General features: G+C 42.4%; 1 protein-coding gene across 1 annotated transcript in view; it reads left to right on the forward strand.

Annotated features, from left to right (window-relative positions):
* The first annotated feature begins 2,243 nt into the window (after nucleotides 1–2,243).
* The window catches only part of LOC142750512 (C-type lectin domain family 4 member G-like), a 28,506-nt gene continuing 5,081 nt past the window's right edge, over nucleotides 2,244–25,668 (forward strand). The window contains exons 1-11 of the mRNA XM_075859515.1: nucleotides 2,244–2,256; nucleotides 3,068–3,214; nucleotides 9,742–9,744; nucleotides 10,545–10,589; nucleotides 10,773–10,823; nucleotides 11,586–11,636; nucleotides 11,714–11,830; nucleotides 12,484–12,525; nucleotides 17,911–17,988; nucleotides 18,557–18,610; nucleotides 24,513–24,664. Of these exons, the coding sequence (XP_075715630.1) occupies nucleotides 2,244–2,256; nucleotides 3,068–3,214; nucleotides 9,742–9,744; nucleotides 10,545–10,589; nucleotides 10,773–10,823; nucleotides 11,586–11,636; nucleotides 11,714–11,830; nucleotides 12,484–12,525; nucleotides 17,911–17,988; nucleotides 18,557–18,610; nucleotides 24,513–24,664 (753 nt within the window). The remainder of the gene's footprint in view (nucleotides 2,257–3,067; nucleotides 3,215–9,741; nucleotides 9,745–10,544; nucleotides 10,590–10,772; nucleotides 10,824–11,585; nucleotides 11,637–11,713; nucleotides 11,831–12,483; nucleotides 12,526–17,910; nucleotides 17,989–18,556; nucleotides 18,611–24,512; nucleotides 24,665–25,668) is intronic.

Raw genomic sequence — 25,668 nt, forward strand, 5'->3', positions numbered from 1 at the left:
GCACACTGAAGCGTTCTAGCTGACGTTCCCTGAGACGTCGGTCAAGTCGTACTGCTAGGGCCATAACCTGGTCAAGGGAGTCAGGCGAGGGGTAGCTAACCAGCAGATCCTTCAGGGCGTCAGATAATCCTAACCTAAACTGGCACCTTAGGGCCGGATCGTTCCACTGAGAAGCTACGCACCACTTCCTAAAATCAGAACAGTATTCCTCAACCGGTCTCCTACCCTGACGTAAGGTCACCAGCTGACTCTCGGCTAAAGCAGTCCTGTCAGTCTCGTCGTAAATGAGTCCGAGGGCAGAGAAAAAACGATCAACAGAGGAAAGTTCAGGGGCGTCAGGAGCCAAGGAGAAGGCCCACTCTTGGGGCCCTTCCTGGAGTCGGGATATGATGATACCCACCCGCTGGTTCTCGGAACCTGAGGAGTGGGGCTTTAGGCGGAAATACAGTCTGCAACTCTCCCGGAAGGAGAGAAACGTCTTACGGTCCCCTGAAAACCGGTCAGGTAACTTGAGGTCGGGTTCTAGAGGTGAGGTGAGGGGTACTACTAAAGCAGCGTCACCCTGATTGACCCTTTGGGCCAGGGCCTGGACCTGTAGGGAGAGGCCCTGCATCTGCTGGGTCAGGGTCTCAAGGGGGTCCATGATAGCGTCAGCGTAGGAGAAATGGTAGACTAGGTAAGGGCTTGTAATTATGTAATGGCAGGAAGGAGGTGAAGGGAAAGTGAGCCCTAATCTACCCACCGCCCTGTCCCTGCCTACTTGCAACGACCCGCCCTAGGCGACGAGGTACAACTGGGCGGCGGTCCCTACGCTGGCTAAGTGCACAGGAAGACAAACAGGGAACACGCAAGGGAAGGGGCAGTAGCCACGGAACGCCACGAGGAAACGGGGCGGCGAACGAACAGTCAGGACCAGGACGAAGTGAGTACACCCGAGCAGGCACGGAGACAGAAGCAAGCCAGGGCAAGCAAGCAGGTCAAGCAGAACTGCAGCAAGGCAGAAGCACGGCAGAAGCAGGCTGGAGCAAGCAGCAGTGGGGCCAGGAATCCAAAAGAATTACAAGCACTGAGGGAGAGCACAGGGCAGGTAATAAAGGGCAGGGGGCGGAGCTAACTCCGAGAGACCAGGCCGCGATAGGCTCTCCCACTCCTGAGCCTGCCACCCTGGTTGGTGGGAGATGGTGTCAGTCGAGCAGGTCTGGCCTCAGGTGTGGATTGATTAATCCCAGGAGTATAGCTAGATGAAGTACCTGGCAGATCCCTAACATCAATAGGACGGCCCCTGGGAATGTGCAGTAGCCCTGGAGCCGTCCTGTAATGCTGCACTCTGGAAGGTAGCAACTAAGCCATTGTCAGAGCTGCAAGGCTAAGCTCACATCTGCATCGGAGGCTTCCTTAGAAGCCTCTGGTAAAAAATGCCAAAGAAATAGCTCAGCATGTTGCGCTATTTTTCAGATAAAATGACGGATGATGGAGAAAAATCAATGGGTTCCATTGGGCGCCATTGGTGTCCGTCATGCAACTGACCTGGCACTTCCTTTTTCTTGTATGACGGAACAGAAAAAAGGAAAAAAAAAAGAATGCAGATGTGTAAAAAGTGTGCTTTCTCCAACACAATGCTATCTTTATATGTAAATATAGAGATAATAGTGTGGATTTTGGGACAAGCACAATCCTTACTGATCCATGTTCTGGCAGTTGTCTCAGAGCCAAGACGGTGATGCAGGAGACTGAGCTTATGGAGGGGCGAGCTCACACAGCCAGCACAACCAGGAGATAAACTGAGGATATGTGAAAAGATGCTAGAACTCAGAGAGGGGGATCGTGGGAACCATGACTGGTTGTAACAAGGGGGCAGTCTCAGCATCGGGAGCGAGCATGTAAAAGGAAGATTGCCTATGTGCAGGAGAAGCGTACCCCCACAAACCAGCATAAACCAGGGAACGCAGAGCGGCCAAGGCTAAAATTAATATGATAAATGTTAGTAAAAACAAAGGTTTTATGTGCCATATGTGTTTCTCTTTAAACATATTAGTAACTAGAAAAAGTACCCTGCGCTGCCCGGGTTTTACGTGTCGGTCTGTCTGTTTGTGTGTTCATTGGATTTCTTCCAAGGGTGCCCAGGCTAATCCATGCCCTCGTATTTTCTTGGTTTACGGGGAAATCACTAGTAGCACTATATACACCGGCAGATACACACTGTTTATTTCAATTTTAACTTCCTAAATACCTACCAGTTTAATATGATAAATGTTGGTAAGGACAAAGCTTTTATGCGTCATATGTGTTTCTCTTTAAAGGGATCCTGTCATCAACATCTTACCTGTTAAACTCACCTGACCCCTCAATGGCCGCAGCTGTCCAGAGTTCATTGATGTTCTCTTCTTTCCTGAAGTCCTCTGTCAGTAAATATAGTCGTTTAAACTTTTCCCGCCTTTTATGGTAATTATTTTTCCCTCTGGGATGCAGCTTCTTAACCACGCCCACTGCCACCACCTGTCCGGCCCTGACTGGCTAAGGAGCTATCAATCAAAAAGAAGGAGGTGGAGTCCACTCTGAGATGCTGGAGGAATGGAAATCTGACTCTTTTCAGATGAAGATTTGACTCTTTTCTGCTCATTTGCATACGACGTGGGACCACTGAAAAACGAAATACTAAAGCTACAGAGCTTACTTAGAACATATTTATAGCTTAGATGACAATGATTTTTCACCCACTTTCACCAGGTATTGCTGGCTTTATAGCTAAAATGCCGGTGACAGGATCCCTTTAAATATATTATTAATATGAGGGGGAAAAAACTGTGGAGATTGGAATACCCCTTTAAGGGTTGATCCACAAATAACCTATTAGACCTTTAGTGATGATATGTCCAATGTGTACAATAACAACAAACATTAACAATACAATTAAAAGTGGATTGGCACAGGTTGCATAAAGTTGGAGGGTGGTCTTCAGAATCATCCTCTGGTGGGCCCCGGGGAGCCTCAGTCTCACACTGTTTTCATATATTATACAATAAAATGTGTATCATTGACTTAATCTATATTTTGTCTTTGTGCTCAGTCTACACTCCAAGTAAAGATGACGATAATGATGATGATGATGACGACGATTATGAGAATACCAATCCTTGTGACCTGGCACCGGTTGTGCCCTCCAGGAACACTCGAAGAATTAAGAATGCTGTCAAAGTTGACCTGCCTTTAAAATGTAATGTATACTCGTTGATAAACTCAATTCTTCTACTTTTATAATTAAAATATTGCCTAAACTAGTGGGATTATACTCTTTAAATAATAAATTATGGGTAATCTGAGCAGTTTGTCGCAGTCACTTCCTTCTATGTGGGCAAAGCCATTTATATGCTTTCCAGGAGATTGAATATTTAGAGGCGTAATTTATAGTTTCTGGGCTAAAATGCTACATTGTTAGTAGGCCCCAATGTAAGGAGGGTCAACCTTATACTCTCCATTACATATGGACTAAGGATGTATCCTCTGGAAATATTTGCCTGTTTCTTTAAATGGACTGACTACCTATGAAATGGCACAGTAGTTTATTTGTTCCTACTTGCATAGTGTTCATGTTATGCTGTGTACAAAATGTTGTTTCTACAACGAGAGAACCCTTTAGACCACAGCTAAAGGAGTGAGATATACTGTTGACCGATGTATGGTGGAGGTTGAGAGTCAGAGTGAAAGTGTGTGAAGTGGTGGATCTGTAGGAGTGCGGCATCTGACCGGATGTGGTCGGAACCGCCCCCCTCTGGCCTCCTCCATCCTGCGCTACACGGCACCCTGGTCCTTGCTTCCCCTGCCCGATGTAGCTGGTACGCTGGCTTGAAAAGCACTGCGTGCTAGATAGTGACAAACGCCGGCTTTAAGCAATTCCGGTTCCCTGGCTCTCCTGCCTGATGAATCTTGCAGCTTGTCCGCTGCCTCTTCTGTCTTTCCTGCAAAGGCCCGCATGTCTGTATGCTCATACACTGGTACTAAGTTTGGCACAAGGATTTCAAGACCAGGAGGGGTTGAGAGCATTCGTATTTATTGGAGAGTGGTCCATTCTCTCTGTTGATCCGGCTGGGTTATATATCTGGTACTGAAATGCCTCCAAAGAAACAGAATAAGGATTACACACCACGAGCAAAATATATAGTGGGGTTCTGGAGGTAAAGCTGCATCTTCAAATTCTTGTCCTCCCCCACCCGTGACCTCTGGCAACCTGGAGGAGCATTATAGTCTAACAGGAGAGGAGTCAGGGAGAGTGCATGGAGATGGCGGACATTATGGCCCATTGTCTGAGACTCCAACTATGAAGATTCTTAAAAATTTGGAGGGGACCAGGGCGGGTTTATCTGTCCAAATAGGGGGAGTACAGGCGGATATGAGTCTTATTAAACATGATCTTTTTAAGATAAGAGCGAGCATGGAGGAAAGAATCTCTTCTCTTGAGGATATGGTGATTAATTTGAAATCCAATGTTGCCGTTTTGGAGAGAGACGTTAAAGAATCTACTAATAAATTGGCGGACTTAAAGGATAGATCCAAGAGAGCGAACATTCGTTGTATGGGATTCCCTGAGGGGAAAGAAGGAGAAAATTGTTGTCCAAAGACTTTGCTGTGGAAAGCGCTCATAGAGTCCCGTTTAAACCCAGACCTGTAGGCAAGGCCCCAAGACCTATTTTGGTCAAGCTGTTATGTGAAGGAGATTGGGACATAATCCTAAGAAACGCACGTTCATGGTACAATATGGTGGTAAATGGAGCTCAGATAATGCTTTTTCCGGATTACTCACTGGCTTCCCCTAAAAATAGGCTTAAGTTCATTGAAATTAAGAAACTTCTGAGAAAAGCAAAGTTACAATATTCCTTGCTATTCCCAGCAAAGATACGGGTGATATACGAGGGGCGATCCTGTTTTTTTTCCTCTTCTGAGTAGGCAATCACCTGGATGGACTCTAAGGGTTCTTCCATAAGTACTGAGAGGAATTATTTGCTGTTCGGATGGACTGTTATAACGAGATGGGGGGTTGTTTGTCTAGGTGATATAATGGTGGATAAAAACGTGGTTTGGTAATGCATGGTAGAAAAGCAGGATGGTGCATATGCACATCATATATTATGCAGGCTGTGTAGATATACAAAATGTGGTATTTTAATGTGGAGTTTTGGGGTAGGCGGTGGAGGAGCAATGCTAGGTGTAGGAGTTCCCTGGAAAAAAATATACTGTTAGCTGGTGGGCTGTACGGGGATAAGGTAGGGGAGGCTAGACCTGGCAAATAAGGGAGGGGAGGAGGGTATGAGTTTTTGTTTTTTTTACGTTTTCTACCTGGAAAGTATGGGAATCATATCATGGAACATTAGGGGGTTGGGCATTAAACTTAAAAGGTTGTCAGTATTTAATTTAATCCAAAATTATTTACCTGCGGTAATCTGTCTGCAGGAGACCTATCTTCTTCCTGCAAAATCCGGTGCACTATGCTGGGAGTGGGTTTGTTATATGTACCACTCCGTCTATTCATCCTTTTCTAGAGGAGTGAATATTTTGGTCCATAAGAGCATTGTGGTCCAGATTTATGAGGCCCCACTGGATGATGCGGGAAGATTTGTGTAATGGGAGCTTTGATGGGGTGGACATGGTATTAGGTTCGGTGTGTCCCTCCACCTTTTGCTTATTTAGTTCTGAATTAGATTGCCCCTTTTCTGGTTAAAAAACCTGGATTTCCTTTCCTATTAATTGGGGTCTTTAATAAGGTTCCAGACGAGGTAAAAAATCGGGACAGGAGCTCCCCTTTGAGTCCTAGCCATTCTCTAGGGCTTTATTTGGAGATCGGATGGTCTGATACATGGAGCATTTTTCACCCAGATACGTCCCAGTTCAAGACTTTGGAATCCCTCTCAAGAATTGATTTAGCATGCTTCCTCCATCAGATGACGCGGTAGCGGCATGGCATGCTTCAGAAAAAAGGTATGAGGAAGGCAAGGATCATTTGAGAAAAATGTGATTATCTCAGGTGAGTATTGTTTGGAAGGGGGTAGAGTGGGAAATTTTTTGTCATCTTGTGCGAAAAATCAGAGGGGGCAGTCGAAAATAGTTGCGGAAGCTAGGCCGAAATTATTCCAGACGCTGTCCGAATTGCAGAGGAATTTGCCTCTTTCTATAAAGACGTGTATACATCTGTGGATACTTGAACTAGTGAAATCCTACCTGGACAAGATAGTGTTTCCTAGAATCTCAGAGGTTTTGGAGGGAAGCTCTGGAGGTACCTCTGTCAAGTGACGAATTTGAGGTAGCTATTAAACAAGCGCGTAGGATAAGTCCCCTGGTCTGGATGGGGTTCCATATGAATTTTTTTCAAGAGCAGATTCTGGGGGAGTTCTTGGTAACCATCGAAGATGCGTTCAGGGCAGGGATCTCCCAGAATCCATGAATGATACTCTAATTTGTATTATCTTAAAGAAAGACAAATATCCACTCCTTGTATCATCATACCGTCCGATTTCTCTCTTAAATTGTGATATCAAATTGGTACCTAAGGTCCTGGAGAATTGGTTGGCCTCTGTTCTTGAGGATATCATCTATCCAGACCAGACAGGATTTATTCTGGATATAGCCATCAATTACAACTTGCATAAAGTTTTTACTAATTTGCGTATCAGAGATAATTATGGGTTGGAGGGTGGACTTCTCTCAACCAGTAAGAGAGTTTGATTCAGTCAATTGGAAGTTCTTGTGGGCAATTCTCCTGAGGTTTGGAGAAAATGTTGTCTCCTGGATCATGCTCATGTATATGACTGCCCGGGCCCAGGTGGGTGTAAGATAAATTCACCTTTTTTTGTATAATATAGAAGTACCCAACATTGATGTCCTTTATCCCCTTTTTTATTTGCAATTGTTATTGAATGTCTTGCATTGAAGATAAGGGCAGACCCAGGTATTAGGGTTTCTGTTCGGGGTGAGGAGGAAAAAATGTCCTTGTACGCGGACGACATGCTCCTGTATATTAGGCATTCGTCAGACGTGGAGCATGTCATTCGTGTGTATCAGTAGTTTGAAGCTCTGTCGGGTAACCAGATCAACAGGTCCAAATCAATGTTCCTTCCCTTTTCGAGTGTAGATTCAGTAAATCAAGTGCAAGGAGATCTCCAAATTGTGGATCAGATTAGTTATTTGGGCATTGTCATTTAAAAAAAAACTTGAGAATTACACATCTTTAAATATTTTCCTCCTAATGGGTATTTTAAGAAGTAAGGTAAAGACTTGGAATCATCGTGCCCTAATCAGACTGGTTATATTACCATATACATTTGGCAATTCCCCAGTGTGGATTCCGGGTAAGATTTTTAACATGCTGGAATCAATTGTTAAAGGGGTTGTCCACGACCGGACAACTGATGACCTTTCCAGAGGATAGGTCCTCAGTATATGATCGGTGCGGTTTGGACACCCGGACCACGCACCGACCAGCTGCTCCGACTGCCTCCAGGCACCGGATGTTTTGAAAGGAATGCAATAGTTGGAGCCGGAAGCAGATGGCTCTGACCACCGCATAGTGGCCATTCTACAGAACTGCAGCTCTGCTCCTATTCACTTGAATAGGAGCAGAGCTGCAGCCCTGCCGCTATTCCGTGACCGGAGCCATCTGCTTCCGACATAGACTTTCGATGCCCAGAGGCAGTCGGAGTAGCTGATCGGTGCGAGGTTCAAGTGTCGGACCCCCACAGATCATATACTGATCTGTGGATAGGTCATCAATTGTCCGGTCGTGGACAACCCCTTTAATGATCTAATATGGTGGGGCAAGAAAACTTGTATTAAATTGCGGATGTAGCCATCTTTAGCTTAACTCTGATAACTTGTTGCAGCGTGATATCACACAACAAAAGCCATTTAAAAAGTCAAGTTAATGTTTCTTGTCACTGTGTATTTAATGCGTTAAAAGTCAAGATACAGATGGCTACATCTGAATGCCGCCCAGTGATAGAGGGAGGGTTTGCTTTACCCAATTTTAGGTTGTATTCCTTATCTTTTCAGATCAAACAGCTTATTGATTTGGAATAATCAGCAGCAAATAGATCGATCTTGACTTGGGGGGGGGGGGGGGGGGGGGCTGTACGGAAGGATAACATATTCCAAGCTTTGGAGGCAGGATGCTTTAGTAAGATGTCTCCTAGAAAATTACTCCAATAAAAAGTAACACATGTTCACTAAACTATAGGTATGGAGATGCCTGCTAAACAACCTCCACTTGTTTGGATGCCTCCCGAAAAACGTAAGTCATGAACTGTCTACTTTTGGCTAATATTTTTTTACTTCACAATGGCCTTGTTTAAATTTTTTCTCTTTATTCATTCTGTTATTGTGGGGTGTTGCTGGGGGGAGAGACTCGCAGGACATTTGTCCTTAGTTATGGGTTCCATGGCGGTGCCAATACGCAACTCTGCCTTAGATATTTAGATACAGGGCTTAGGAAACCGAACTTAAGGCTCTTTTACATGGGCCAATTATTGGGAAAACGAGCATTCTCAGAACGGACTTTCCCGATAATTGCCGTTAAACAGGGCAACAATTAGCCAATGAACTTGCAAACGCTTGTTTATCAGATGATTGTATCGTTTATATAGACTAAAATATTATCGTTGTCAGCTGCACATCTCCGTGTGTAAACAGGGAGATGTGCTGCCGACATGATAGATGTATATGGAGACGAGCGATCGTAGGAATGAGCGCTCATACTCATACATAGCCCATAGTGAAAGGAGCAAACAAACGCCGATCAACAAGCTGTCTTGTTGATCGGCGCTCGTTTTCACAGCCCTTTGTCGGGCCGTGTAAGAGGACCCGAAGTCTTTGCCCCGAGTGAAGAAAAGCTTAGTTTTTGACCCTGTGTTATCAGAATGTTTTCCAGTGTATGTATAACACATGATTAAGGGCTCATTCAGACGAGTGTAATTCTCGTCCGTGTCCTTGAATGCTGTCAAACTGTTGAGGTCTGTAGACAACCTAATGTCTATGGTACTTTATCTGTTCTAACCTATCATTATCCAAGAGATAAGTGGTGCCTCAATGCTCCATATAAATATGGATGTTTTTGGAACTTTTTGGACTGATTACTGTTGACATTAACAACCTAACAATAATGTCTATGATCAGTGTATGTTGGCCTAAAAGTTGTGTAACTAGCAGTGGATATAGACAATTGATGGCCATGTCTGGGTTAAGCTATAAGTGGTTCCTAGGCAAAGGGAAGCTGAGCAGTGAGGCATTACATACAGTAGAGACATACCTATGCAAAGTTTCCAACCAACTCAGATATTTTTTTTTTTATTTTTTTTTAATCATTACATGTTTCTACAGGGGGTAAAGGATTTATTTCCTAATTTTATAGTAAAAAAAGCAGGATTTACTGCCCTATAGCAGATGCTATGCCTGCTACCCTGGTGGTGACATCCATGCCAGCCATATAGATAATGTCCGCTGCCCATTGTTCAAGCGGTTTAGTGCCCTATCTCTGGTTTCCAATGCTTTAGTACCAAATCCCTAGTGGTTTTGTACCTTGGTTCTAGAGTCCAGTGGTTTAACATCAAGTCCCTGTTCAACGGTTATTTACATGTTCCATGCTTACTGACTGTGACAGATCTGTTGGCATGTGAAAACTGTATATTCATCTCGACCACCTATCAAAATTTGGGACAAAAATGGAGCAGTTCACATGTCAATTATATTCTCTCTTTTCAGCAGGTTAGTACTTTTATTGCTTTATTGTTTGTTAAAGAGTAACTAAACCTTCAAAAAACTTCTGACATGTCATAGTGACACGTCCAAAGTTTTTATAGGGGAGGTTCGAGCACTAAGACCCCACCAATCGCTAAAACAAAGTGACAGAAGCGCTTGGGCGGTGAGCCGCTTCGTTTTTGATTGGCTTTTATCGGAAAGGCAAGCAGTTGGTGTACGTGCTCATAGACATTATATTGAGCTTGTACACCAATTGCTCAGATTTCAGAGAAAAGCCGATCAGAAATCAAGCGGCTCAGCTCCCCCGAGCGCTTCTGCCGCTTCATTTTAAGCGGTTGGCGGGGTTCTCAGTGCTCGGACAACTACCGAATAAAAATTTCTGACATGTCACTAAGACATGTGATTCGTTTTTTTAAAGTATAGTTACCCTTTAAGCTACACCCAGGACTGGTGTCAGCACCAAGATAACCTTGGCAGATGCCAGGGTTCATGGTGTTCTCTGGTAAACATTATTTACACTTGTCAAGCCAAAGGGGAGGTAGATAGGGGGCCCACTGTTGCCAAAGAGCCCATAATCACCTGGAGATGGCTCCGTCCAGGACAGCAGGGAATATCGAAGGTTTAGGAGGTAGGAACTAGGATGGATACTTGCATAGAGACCAGTGATCCCAATAGAGGGCCTATCAACCTGGGTGAATCTTAAATCTAATAAAATGCAGATTTCACAGTGTATATTGAATATATATAATGTTGTGTCATATGTTCTGTTAATCTGCGTCATTCACATTCATTTTCTGTATCTGTAGGAAATATTCCAAACGAAACGCCAAGGTTTCAGCCACCATCTATAGGTGAGGATATAAAGCATAGATGATTATTGGGAGCACTGGAGGATAGTTTTATATGAAGCAGATTTTATATACTTTTGCTATCACAATATAGACCTTCTACATAACCATAACTAGAGAGAGTAACTGTGATTAAAAGTGAGAAGACAGAAGAAAATCTAGACATAAATCTTTCTCTATTTTCAGGTCTTGATTTTTCCTCAGGAGCAGTTAATGCAGCATTTTCAGCTATAACAGGTAATGAATGACCTAGTCATTGGGAGTCAATATGAAAAACAGTGGTGTTTGTGGCTGTCAGATATATCACATTATCACTGAAGGCTTTTCTTCTACCTTTTCTATTGAACATCCTCCTTTTCTTTTTTCATGTTCTTCTTCACCTTCTACTTATTCACCTTCTTTACCTTTTTTTTCTAACATTCTTCTACTTTTTCTAATTCTCCTTCTTTTCCTTCATCTTCTACCTCACATTCTTCCTATTTACCTTCTTCTCCTTCCTCACCTCCTTCCTATTTACCTTCTTCTCCTTCCTATTTACATTCTCCTTCCTCACTTCCTTCTGATGTATCTTCTTCTCCTTCCTCACCTCCTTCTCATTTACCTTATTCTCTTTCCCCACCTCCTTCTCATTTAGCTTTTCCTTCCTCACCTCCTTCTCATTTACCTTCTTCTCCGTCACCTCTTTGGCATTCACGTTCCTCTCCTTCACTTTCTGTTTCACCTTCTTTTCATTCACTTTCTTCTACTTTCCTTTCTCCTCCTTCATCTCATTATTTTCTTCCGTCTTTTTATTTTTTTTGCATTGTGGTGCAGTTCTTGCACTTTAATACATGATAAATGATATTGGAAACTATATTCTATGTAACAGTAGCACTAATTCACAATGGACTGTTAGTTATGGTCTACTTATATGCTTTTTGTCACCTTTAAAGTATTCTGGCAAGAAAAATTGTTGATTTTACTAATAATCATTTTTGTTTTTTTTTGTTATTTTAATATATGTGAAAATGTCATCAGTTCCGGCTAATGATACATTCCCAAACTTAGAAGGTAACTCAATATATTCATTTTCAACGTAATCCCACAAAAGCATTCATAATACATGCAGGCCCGTCTTTCTATTTCAGTTGTGTCAAGTAGAAATAAGCAGAGATCTGGAAGATGCAGGTTGGTGGTGCTGTCAGGGTTGATGATCATCATCCTCATCGCCTTAGTGGTCACCATTGGGTTCCTATTCTTACATTGTGAGTAAAAGGAACTAAGCAGATATTGCTCATTATCATTGTTCTTGGATGGTCAGTTTGTTAGATGGCTTTACCCTAGAATACTATTTGTGGAAATCCAGTTAGCTGCCCCAAGCTAAAGGTTGTAGGCAGACAATATTTTATTGGTTAACCTTATGACTTAAAAACACAGCTCCGACCCTATAAAGATATATATAATAAAATGAATCAGCACAGAATTTTGGACCTAAAATCAGAATAATGAATATTAACAAAAAAATGAATAAATGAATAAATGGTATGTGAGGGGGATCTCATTGGGGCATAATGCCCATTCTGAGCTTTCCTATTGGGCGCTTTGATTTCTGTGTACACCTCTGCTGAAAACGAATACACTATGTTATATTAAGTGCAGGATACGGGACATCCTGTAATCAGCTGATCATCAGGAGACCCTTCTAACATAAACTGTATAGTCAAAGTGGACCCGTTTAAATATGAGGATGTTACACTTCCCAGTATTATTGAAGCTGAGCTTCCCGGTGTACTGAACAATATAATACAAAATACTGTTTAGATAAATACTTTTTGTATTCATTTCATGTATGTTAACATGTATTATATGGAAGTTTTTCTAAATGTAATTGTGATGATTTTCCTTTTCTTATTTACAGACATCACTATCTCAGAAAAAGTCACAAGCTTAGAGAAAACTGGTAATATCACATGTATACAGTAACCATCCATCTACCCAATATGCAGGGAACTAGATTATAGGGAACCTGTCACATTGAACAAGCAGATCTGCGGACATCCTGTAATAGAGCAGGAGGAGCTGATCAGATTGATATATAGTTTTGTGGGAAAATATTCAGTATAACTTGTATTTTATTCATTTAAATCCCTGCTCATTCTTGGCTTGGGAGTCCAATAGGTGGTCCTAATCATTAACCTTATAGGAAAGGATGGCAATAGTGGGACCGCCAACTAGACTACTAAGCTTAGAAAAAGCATTTCGATCACAGAGATTTCAATCAATAAATTACAAGTTATACTGAATGTTTTCCAACAAAACTATATATCAATTTGCTCAGCACCTCCTGCTCTATAAAATCCTGCATGTAGATTGGACAGCATTTTTTAATGTACAGTATGTGAAGTGGTTCCTGGAATATTGGTTGGTGCCTATGACTTCCGAAATCTTAGGCTTTGGCAACCCCCTTCATCTTGTTACCAGATCTTCGATGTACTTGGCCTGCAAAACTTTTCATAGGTACGCCCCTGGGGTTGTAACAATCACCAGAAATCTTTTGAAGGCAATCTGCAGCCCGTACCAGTGAGTCTGTCGACACAACACTTGCCGCTTAACCCAGTTTTTAGATTTGTCTGAACAATTCACCATTGGGATATTCATTCAGACTAATGGGTGCTAGATTTTTGTCCTTTATAACTTCATGACTTGGCGTCTATTGAATTTTAGAATAAGTATCTCCATGATTTTAGACCACAAACAAATACTGTGTAGTCTGATCCTGCAGTCATGTGTTACTCCACTCCCTCTGCCTCCTCTACGACTGTCTGAAGGTTAGGAAGAAGAGAGGGCGGATGCAGTGGAGTTATACATGACTGTAGGATCTGACTACACTGGATTTGTTTGGGATCTATAACAAAGGAGACCAATAGGCCTGCATAGGAGCTATAAACACAAAACGGTAGGAGATTTTTAATCAAAACACTTTGTAAAGTTAGTTATTTTTTAAATTGTTGCAAAAGTGTTCATAGTCTGTTAGGCTACATTCACATGACTGTGAAAAACGTCCGTGTGATGGTTGTTTTTGTAACAGCCGTCACACGGCCGTTTTCAGAACAATAGTGGATTCCACTCCTGGAGAAGCAATTCAGCGTCACTATCCATATATGGACAGTGACGTCAAGGGGTTACTCCTGGAGTGGAATCCCTGGTCTGCTGTGGCAGGGTATTCGGCTCCTGGAGAAGCCCTTGGCATCACTATCAGTATATCGACAGTAATGTCAAGGGGTTACTCCTGGAGCAGAATCCCCGGCCCGCTCTGACAGGAGATTCCGCTCTCCTGATGTCACTGTCCATATATAGACAGAGACGTCAGGGGCCCCGTCTATGAGCAGAATCCCGTCTTGGGAAAGCCTTTGATGTCACTGCCCATATATGGACATTGATGTCAGGGGCTACCTCTAGGAGTGGAACCTACACGGATCTACAGTGGCACTACCTACATGGGGGGTGGTGCAATTTACGGGGGGAGGTGCTTTCTACAATGGGGGGTGCTATCTACATTGGGGGTTGGTGCTATCTATGGGGGGTGCTATCTACAAGGGGTGTGGCGCTATCTACATGCGCACTGTGGCACTTTATTGGTGTGTGACACTATCTGCAGGGGACACTGGTGCTATCAGGGGGTTTGGACAATAAAACCAACAAATTAAATCCATCAGTTTGGATGGCAAACGGCTGACAAACGGCCATTAAAAACAGACAGACGGACTGGAAATGGATGAAAATTTGGAGACACACTGTTGCAAAATCGCCATGAAAAACTGACAGTTGATCAGTTTTTAATGGCCATTTTTTTCACTGTAGTGTTCTTTACTGGGAATCTCAGCATAATGACACCTCTAAAATCACCGACTTTGAAGTGGTTTACCCAGAATATACAGTAAGGCCTCTTTCACACGACAGTGAAAAACGGCCATGTGATGGCCGTCCTTTTAACGGCTTTCACATGGCCGTTTTCAGAACAATGATATTCTATGGGTGCATTCACACGGCCGTTTTTTAACGGCCCGTGAATAATGGCCGTCAAAAAATAGGACATGTCCTATTTTTGGCCGTTTTAACGGCCTGACGGCCCCCATAGAAGTCAATGGATCCGTTTTTAACGGCTGTCAATAAATGTAACAACCGTTAAAAACGGATCTGTTAGGGATTGGCAAGGGAACTACTAGTTCCCTTGCTGGCTATCGTTGGCATACTCACGTTTGCGGCGCTTCTTCAGGTGTGGTCACTCGTCTGTGGTCACTCGGGTTTGAAGGCGCCTCGATGACGTCATCGCCCCGTCGCGCTGCCTTGCCAGATCCCGTGCAGATGAGTGACCACAAGTGAAGAAGAGGAGAGACGGCGCTGCTCTCGTGAGTATGCTGCATGATCTATAGGCAGGCTGGTGTGGCATCTACAGGCAGGCTGGTGTGGCATCTACAGGGAGGCTGGTGTGGCATCTACAGGGAGGCTGGTGTGGCATCTACAGGCAGGCTGGTGTGGCATCTACAGGCAGGCTGGTGTGGCATCTACAGGGAGGCTGGTGTGGCATCTACAGGGAGGCTGGTGTGTCACGATCTACAGGGAGGCTGGTGTGGCACGATCTACAGGGAGGCTGGTGTGGCACGATCTACAGGGAGGCGTGTGGCATCATCTACAGGGAGGCGTGTGGCATCATCTACAGGGAGGCGTGTGGCATCATCTACAGGGAGGCGTGTGGCATCATCTACAGGGAGGCGTGTGGCATCATCTACAGGGAGGCGTGTGGCATCATCTACAGGGAGGCGTGTGGCATCATCTACAGGGGGCGTGTGGCATCATCTACAGGGGGCGTGTGGCATCATATACAGGGGGCGTGTGGCATCATCTACAGGGAGGCTGTAAATAGTGTCTAGGTGAACATGTGACCTTCCTTTGGTTGTTTTCAGGGGGTTGGGACAAAAAAAGCCTGACCAATGAAATTCATCAGTTTTTTTTAACGGCCATGAAAAACTGATGCAAAATGGATGTAAAACGGCCATTAAAAACGGACAGATGGACTTGAAATGGATGAAAATTTAGAGACAAACTGATGCAAAATGGCCATGAAAAACTGACAGTTGATCAGTTTTAAATGGACGTTTTTTTTCACTGTCGTGTGAATAAGGCCTAAGGCTATATTCACACGACAGTGAAAAAAAATGCCCATTAAAAACTGGTCAACTGTCAGTTTTTCATGTCCGGTTTCCATCAGTGTGTCTCTAAATTTTCATCCATTTCCAGTCCGTCTGTCCATTTTTAATGGCCGTTTAATATCCATTTTGCATCAGTTTTTCATGGGCGTTATAAAAAACTGCTGAATTTCATTGGTCAGGCTTTTTTTGTCCCAGCCCCCTGAAAACACCCAAAGGAAGGTCATATGTTCAGTTCACCTAGACACTATTTACAGCCTCCCTGTATATGATGCCACACACCTCCTGTACCCCTGTATATGATGCCACACCGCCCCTGTATATGATGCCACACCCCCCCTTTATATTATGCCACACCTACTGTATATGCCACACACCTCCCTGTATATGCCACACTCCTCCCTGTATATGATGCCACACACCTTCCTGTATACGATGTCACACACCTCCTGATTATGATGCCACACACCTCCTGTATATGATGGCACACCAGCCTCCCTGTATATGATGCCACACACCTCCCTGTATATGATGCCACACACCTTCCTGTATACGATGTCACACACCTCCCTGTATATGATGCCACACACCTCCTGTATATGATGGCACACCAGCCCCCCTGTATATGCCACAGCCTCCCTGTATATGATGCCACACAGCCTCCCTGTATATGATGCAACACAGCCTCCCTGTATATGATGCCACACAGCCTCCCTGTATATGATGCCACACAGACCCCCTGTATATGATGCCACACAGCCTCTCTGTATATGATGCCACACAGACCCCCTGTAGATGCCACACAGCCCCCTGTAGATGCCACACAGCCCCCCTGTAGATGATGCCACACAGCCCCGATGTATATGATGCCACACAAGCCGACATGAATGCCCTACATACTCACTGATGCAGCGCTGTCTTCTTCAGGTAAGGTCCCTCGTCTTCACGGGATCTGCGGCGAAGCAATGACACATACTCACCGATGCAACACTGTCTTCTGGTCTGGTCGCTAGTTGACAGCTGTTAAAACGGATCTATTGACTTCTTTGGGGGCCGTCAGGCCGTTAAAAAGGCCAAAAATGGGTCATGTCCTATTTTTTGACGCCCATTATTCATCCATAGAACATCATTGTTCTGTAAACGGCCGTTTATCACGGTCGTGTGAATAAGGCCTGAGGCCTTCTACTGAATATCCATATTTTTCTCTGCACATGCTAGCAATTAATAAAAATATGTATTGTAAAACAAGTTTTGATCTGATGGGGGAGGGGGAGTTTTTTTGTCAGAAGGTTAGTGAGATTTAAAGGGGGTGTTGAGATTAGGGAAAGAAAAAAGGTCTGAAACAACCCTATTCAATTGCCCCATTCAAGTGAAAATGTGTAATACCAGACACAACCCATGGAAAGAAGTGGCACTGTTTTAGGAAAAATAAAAGCAGAAACACAGCTTTGGTTTGTTAACACTTCTTGGCTATAGAATGTGAAAAATATAAAAATTTATCTTAGAAATATGTTGAACTTTTTGAGTCATGACAATGTTTTTTGCCAACTGAAATCTGTTGGGCGGAAGGGGGTGCTGTATATCTTGCTAGTTTTACGAAGCTATAATAAGGAATATATAGATGTCTATAGGACATTACTGTATTTCCCAATATCTCCGATTTCTTATAAAGACATATGGAATCTGATAAGGGTGCCTTATTACTGAGACATTCTCCTTAGAAATATTGCATCAAGAGGAGAATACAGTGCCCCATGGAGGCACCATATGGTGGCATTCTGTTTACACGCCTCTGCTCTGGGCATGAGTTCTATGTTATATCATTGATGTTAGACACCTTATTTAATACTTCTTGAGTACCAAAACCTCCCAAAACCTTAAGGAGAATATTCCTGTATTAGGGATATCTATAACAATACCCATAGAAACCAAATTCTCATTTCATAAAATGTCCTAAAATTACACATGTGTGTATATATACACCCAATTTTCTGGAAATGTCCTCATGTGTGCTAAGGATTTTTTTTAGTTGTAAACGTTAATTGATGCATATCATAATTATAGCACGTCTTAGAATATTATAGACTAGTTATGTCATACAATATTGGAATTTATTAGCAATGCTCTAATACCTGCAGCTCCAGGTTTCCAGAATAATTCTATGCTGGAGCAGGTCAATCTGAAGACTAAAGTGGCAGATCTCAGTAATATCATGGGTAAGCAAATGTCTGTATGATTTTACTCTATAATCTGTGTTTATGTATATAGTTAAAGTGAATGTCCACCCTTGAACATCATATTTATTATTTGCAGCGTAAATAAATCCAAGTTTGTGCTTTTGAACTTTTTAATTTATCTTCATAGCCGTCAGAGCTCTGTTTTTCTGAAGGATTTTTCTACATGGACATAGTTAAATGACAAACTCATAGCTCCCTGCAGCCACCACTAGGGGAAGCTCAAGAATTTTCTGCATACTCTTTCTTTATAGAGTTCAATGTATATACAGGTTACAGTAAGCTCCCAAGCTCCCTCTAGTGGTGGCATCAGGCAGCCAAGGGTTTTTCATTTACTGTAGGTCTATCAGAGAATTGGAGCTATAAAGATATATTAAGAAATGACTAGGACAACATTTTGGACCTAAAAACATCACGCTTACATAAGGTGTAAGGGACTCAAAACCCATTACAGAAAACTCTGGACAAGATCATGGGTGGTCTTCTAGAAAGTTTTCACTGTATTGTCATAATTACTAGCTACGTTAACAAATTCGGTTTTATGTTGCAGTGAAATTGCAAGACATACTCATCGCTAATATGAAGCAGATTAACAAGACATTGGGTAAGTTGCAAACTTAGAAGTATAATTTTATTGTATTGTTGAATTCTTATTGATTGCTATAGCTTCTATCTTCAAGATTCTCCTCTTTAGATTAGGAGGCTTAGGCTCTATTCACACGCTATGGTCCGAGTGTCGGCCGATAAAAATGTCCGTTTTGCATCCGATCCATTTCAGGGCCATGTTTCCGTTTTTAACGGCCATTTTTTTCCCTGTCCATTTTAAAAACGCATGAATTTCATTTGTAAATTTTTTTGCCACACACTTCCCTATGTAGATAATGCCACACACTGCCCTCTGTAGATACTGCCACAGCCCCCCTGTAGGTATTGCCACACAGCCACTTGTAGGTAGTGAACCAGAAAAAGAAACAAGTCACGACCAGGTGTTTGGAAAAATACAAATAATCTTTATTAAAGTCAATTAGACACATGGAGACAACATATAACACTTAGACATAATAAAATGCTGTGGACCCTCGAACACAAACGGAATCCGAACGTAAAAGCAGAGTAGCCCCCCAGATGTAAAAATGGTCTGACACAACCTATATATGGCTAAAGTGCATGAATACATATTAATGAGCAGGTACTAGGCATGGTACGCTTTGCACAGATGAACACATAAATAAGTATAGAGAATATATATAAAGTGCAATCTAAGTAAAAACAACATGCAAAGTAGTATACCTACACCTGCGTATAAGAAGATGAATAGGCGATCAGGACCAGGAGGGGGGACCTCTACTTAACCCACTTGTAGGTAGTGCCACACAGCCCCCATGTAAGTAGTGCCACACAGCCCCCTTGTAGGTAGTGCCACACAGCCCCCTGTAAGTAGTGCCACACAGCCCCCTGTAGATAATGCCACACAGCCCCCTGTAGGTAATGCCACACAGCCCCCTGTAGGTAATGCCACACAGCCCCCTCTAGGTTGTGCCACACAGCGCCCCGTGGGTAATGCCAAACAGTCCCCCGTAGGTAATGCCACACAGCTCCCTGTAGGTAGTTCTACACAGGACCCTTTTACATAGCACCCCTCCCTACCTTTCTGTAGATAGCGCCACCGTTCCAGGAGAAGTCCCTGACTTCAATGTCCATATAGTCTCCTGGAGCAGAAACACTGGCCACAGCGCTGGGGATTCTGCTTCAGAAGTCCCAGACGTCACTGTGTCCATATATGGACAGTGAAGTCAGGGACTTCTCTTGGAGCGGAATCTCCAATCCCCAGCCACAGCGTTGCCGAAGCTGTGGCCGGGGATTCCGCTCCTACAGGGAGCATAAAAATACCCTCTTCCTCCTCACATGCACTTTGCATGTGAGCGAGCGACGGAAGACACGGCCGTCACTTGGAACACATTCAAGTGATGGCCATGTATTACCCGGCCCCATAGATTTCTATGGGAGCCGGGAGAACGGTCGAAAATAGGGCATGTCCCATTTTTTGACGGCCCGGTTTCCCGGACCGTCAAACAATCAGTCGTGTGAATAGCCCCATTTGGGGTCTATTGTTCCAACTGCGGCCGTGACGGACGTTTTTTGAACGACCGTCACACGTCCGGGAAACCCTGTCATGTGAATAGGGCCTTACTGAACCTCTAGCAAAACTGAACTTTTTCTTACATTAAAAAGTCCACTTGCTGCTTTTTTTTTTGTAGCAGAGCAGGATGGTGATAGGCCAAATGTAAATTGGCCTGATCTGTTGACAGGTTTAAAGAAACCCTCCCAGAAACATTTTGCGCCCCCGTTTGTAAATGTGATTGCTTACATGATCAAGTGGTTAAAAATACCTACATCTTCTATTTTCATCCTCCGTTCGGTTCTTTTATCAGACCACGTGACCTGCGCTCTGTCTAACGGCATCCTACAGCATCTGCTGTGTAGACCAGAAGTGAGTCTCTCATTTTAATTCTATGAGACTCACATTTAATGACGGACGTAATATAAAAATGTAAAAAGTCGCATATTTTTGGCAAAACAGGTGTGTGCCAAAATGTGCAATTATTTTTAGACAGAAAATTTGCGTGCAGTAATTAGTAAATCCCCTCTGCCTTGTAACACCCCACAGAGAGAAATCTACGCTAAAATGTACGCCAGTTTTACATTTTTGTCTCATGGTGGCCCGCCCTTTTTGGTAAGCCACGTTACATCTTACAATGTGGCAAGGGTGGCATGAGAAAGCCAAAAGTCATAATTTGTACCGCAAATTGCAAATTTTGGACCCTTTTGGGACTTTTCTACACCAGAAAACTCGTATAGAAAGGTTAGTAAATTCCCACCATAGAGTTAAAGGGGTATTCCCATGTAGGACATTTATGACATATCCACAGGATATGAAGCAAAATGAAAGGTTTTGAAGCAGCACAAATCCCGAGTCTGGCGCAGTGCACGCTGTCAAGCCAGGCAAACCCACTCCGGCATGTTGTAGAATTCCAAGTAAAATAGTCGAACAACAGCACACGTCTCCAGATGATCAAAGTGGTTTTATTGTCAAAACATCCACGACAAACAGGCAACGTTTCGACCCATAGTGAGTGTGGGGTCTTTGTCAAGCCTAACATTACATCTAAAAACATCATACTAAATAGGTGAATTCAAATAATCACATGGTACATTGCAGCCAGTGAGAATTGTGATCCCGGTCTCCCAGGTGAATCATACATTGGTCTTGATGACAACCAACAACTTGTTACATAATACAAAAAGTGTATAAATCCGACATACAATACATCTTCAATCCGTAGTAAGTATTTAAGACATCAATTGTTAATCTGGGAGTAGAAAACGAAGAAGGGAAGTCCACCACACTCCAGGTTCCAGCTCCGATCCCAGGACGCCACCGCGCATGCTCCGCAATCAGTGCATCGCAACGGCATAATAAAAACAGAAGTATTACAAAAACATCTCTTTCACGCAGGTGCCTATAGAGGGTATAATGTCCTCAATCTCACATTATGTGGTTCAGAAGTAACAGTCCACACAATGTGATAGCAATCAAATGGGAAAAACGCTATAGAATGTAATCTCATGTTGTCAAGGACGCCATCACTACGTGATGACAAGTCACCTGTGTCCAGGCGTCCGCTACAAATGAGAGATGGAAAAGGTAAATTTAACCTGTACCTAACCAATTATACGGGTCAAAAAGTGGTAAGATCTTGAAGTCATCAGTTGTGTTAAATCGCCTATATGAATTAGATCACCAAAAGTGGTCAGAAAATAATTACAGGGAATGCTCGTAACATACATTCGATGGAATACATTGAATATTTATACTGCATAATACACTAGACTTCTAGTAAATTATCGATCATCACTTATAATGTCCCCATTGAGACCTCTATGTTCTCCATAATGAATGCACAAACACTCGCAATAAACAAGAGAAGAGAAAAAATGTATAGTCCTCGTCCTGGTCGTATGCCTGCTGGTGTGTGGTGAACGAACCTCCAAGCAGAGTAGTCCCCAACTGTAAAAGATATACAAAAAAATTTTTCTTAATATCCAAGATATTTTTATAAAAAACTTTTTTTATTATTTCAAAAAAGGGGAAAAGAAGATGAACATATCTCGATGGTCACCCATAAAGTGTACAATAGTAATACATTTTTTTTAAAAACAGCAATGAAGTTTCAGAGTCCAGGTGTTATCTTAAATTCTAGATTCAAACCTCTTGGGTTTAAGGTATCAAGTTCAAAGATCCAACGTAATTCCTTCCTTTTTAGTAATTTCTGTCTATCCCCTCCCCTTCTAAGTGTTGGGACACAATCTATTATCCTTAATCTTAATTGATTCAACTGGTGGTTTTTCTCAATAAAATGTCTAGGTATTGGTAATTCAATCATTTTCTTCCTGATTGTGCTCTTATGCTTATTAATTCTTAATTTGATGGGCATAGTCGTTTCTCCTATGTAAATTAATGAGCAGGGGCATGTGATCATGTACATGACAAAATCTGAATTACATGTGAACCTATTTCTGATGTTAAAAGTCTTCCCAGTGTAGGGGTGCTGGAATTTGTTACCCTTCAGGATGTTGTTACAATTGCAGCAATTTAAACACGGAAAATTTCCATTTTTAGGGGGGCAGAGCAATAGTTGTGTGTTCTTCTTTCTGCTGCCCACATCTGATTTAACCAATGTATCTCTAATATTTTTGGTCCTCCGATAGGACATAATAGGTGGTACACTCAATGTGTCAATCTCACTATGTCCCTTCGATACTATCGACCAATTTTTTCGCAAAATGTTGCCATATGGCCACTCAGGTTGCCAAAGGTTGAAATAAACGGTATACGTTTAACCTGTTTAGTCTTGGTTTTAGATTCTAAGATATCAGTATCTAGTCTATCTCTATGTTTCTGTACAAGATTTCTAGGGTAACCTCTCTTTTTAAATTTATTACACATCTGTGTCAACCTAATTTGTTTCTGTGTTGTGTGTGATACAATTCTATCAACTTGTAACAGTTGACTCCATGGAAGAGACTCTATCATGTGTCTAGGATGGTTACTGTTACATAAGAGGAGATTGTTTCTGTCTGTGGTTTTCACAAATAAATCCGTGGAGAATACTCCATCTTTCAGTTGTACCAATGTATCCAAGAACTGCAATTCCTGGTCAGAGCAAACCATAGTGAACTGCAGTGCTGGAATATGGCTATTTAACTCCAACAAGAATTGATCTAAACACAATCTATCCCCCTCCCAGATGACAAAAATGTAATCAATGAATCTCCACCAGCAGCGGATGTGACCCATGTGTGGGGAGGTGTAGACATGCTCCTCCTCAAAAGTGGACATAAAGATGTTGGCATACGTTGGGGCCACATTGGACCCCTCTCTCATTTGTAGCGGACGCCTGGACACAGGTGACTTGTCGTCACGTAGTGATGGCGTCCTTGACAACATGAGATTACATTCTATAGCGTTTTTCCCATGTGATTGCTATCACATTGTGTGGACTGTTACTTCTGAACCACATAATGTGAGATTGAGGACATTATACCCTCTATAGGCACCTGCGTGAAAGAGATGTTTTTGTAATACTTCTGTTTTTATTATGCCGTTGCGATGCACTGATTGCGGAGCATGCGCGGTGGCGTCCTGGGATCGGAGCTGGAACCTGGAGTGTGGTGGACTTCCCTTCTTCGTTTTCTACTCCAAGATTAACAATTGATGTCTTAAATACTTACTACGGATTGAAGATGTATTGTATGTCGGATTTATACACTTTTTGTATTATGTAACAAGTTGTTGGTTGTCATCAAGACCAATGTATGATTCACCTGGGAGACCGGGATCACGATTCTCACTGGCTGCAATGTACCATGTGATTATTTGAATTCACCTATTTAGTATGATGTTTTTAGATGTAATGTTAGGCTTGACAAAGACCCCACACTCACTATGGGTCGAAACGTTGCCTGTTTGTCGTGGATGTTTTGACAATAAAACCACTTTGATCATCTGGAGACGTGTGCTGTTGTTCGACTATTTTACTTGATATCCACAGGATATGTCATAAATGTCAGATAAATGCGGGTCCCACATCTGGAACCTGCACCTATCTCTAGAATGGGGCCCCCTATACCCGGTTTTAGTTTTTTGTGCTCGAGCTGACTCCTGTCCACTTCCTGACTACATGGTCGGGAGTTACGGAAACAGCGTAACTCGCTGAGCTACTCTGTTTCCGTAAAGAGATTTCGCCAATGTGATCTTCCCACATGTATTTGATATGTAAATTCTATAAGTATAACTTGAGGAGGATGCGGGATATATGATAACATTGCTCAAACTAAAAGTTGTATGTTTGACTGGAGGTGTTATAACCAAGAAACAAAAAATATATATTCACCATTCCCACACTACTGCTGTCTAACTGCTATATATATCCCCATTCATATAGAGAATATTTGTACCCTGTGCCCTGGTGGCTGGAATATGATTGGTTCCTCATGTTATTATGTCTCTGGAGAAATATTATCCTGGGATATGGCGCGAGATGAATGCTACAAAGTGAACTCCGAGCTTGTGATGATAAAGGACAAGACTCAATCGGTAAGAGCTGTATACAGGAAACAACATTTACCTTATAGTTATTCTTGCTATTAGAAAGAAACTGAAAATAAATATTTGTGGGGTAAAATAGGCAAAATACAGGATTTGGGGTTTCGTTTTTACATCGTTCATCGTACAGTAAAAACGACATGTTCACTATATTCTACGGGTTGATACAATTATGGCGATATCAAATTATTTTTATTTTTTTATGTTTTACCACTTTTATAAAAAAAAATATTTGTTAAAAAAAATAATTTTGTGTCGCCATATTCTGAGAGCCATACCTTTTTTATTTTTATGTTGATTAAACAGTGTGACGGCTTATTTTTTTTGCGAGGCGAGCTTTAGCTTTTATTGGTACCATTTTGGATGACATGTGACTTTTTGATCACTTTTCATTACATTTTTTTGGGGGAGTTAAGGTCACTAAAAAACAGCAATTTGGGTGTTTTCATTTTTTTTTTTTACAGCGTTCACTGAGTGGTTTAAATAACGTTATATTGTGATAGTTCAGACTTTTACAGACGCGGCAATACCAGTTATGTTAGCTTTTATTTTTGTTAACATTACTTAAGTGAAAAAACTGTTAAAAGGTTTTTTTTTTAAACCTTTATATTTTATTTTGTACATTAAACTTTTTTTTATTGAACTGTTTTTTTTAGAAGTCCCCCTAGGAGACTTGAACTAGCGATCTTTGGATCGCTTGCACTATATACTGCAATACTAATGTATTACAGTATATACCGATTTTGACAGACTCCTATTAAGCCATAAAAAGGTGTACAAAGATGGCAGACCTGAGGGCCTTTATTAGGCCACCAGGCCGCTATGACGACTATTAGCACCCAGCAATCGCATTGCATGGTGCTGATGGCACGTCAGAGGGGGCCGCCTCCCTCATTCTAACGCCTTAGATGCAGGGATCATGATTGACCGCAGAATCTAAAGGGTTAAATGGGCGGAATCAAAGGATCTTCGATTAGGCTCCAGTGCAATAGTTC

Source organism: Rhinoderma darwinii, chromosome 3 (genome assembly GCF_050947455.1).
Source record: "Rhinoderma darwinii isolate aRhiDar2 chromosome 3, aRhiDar2.hap1, whole genome shotgun sequence".
Taxonomy (NCBI): domain Eukaryota; kingdom Metazoa; phylum Chordata; class Amphibia; order Anura; family Rhinodermatidae; genus Rhinoderma; species Rhinoderma darwinii.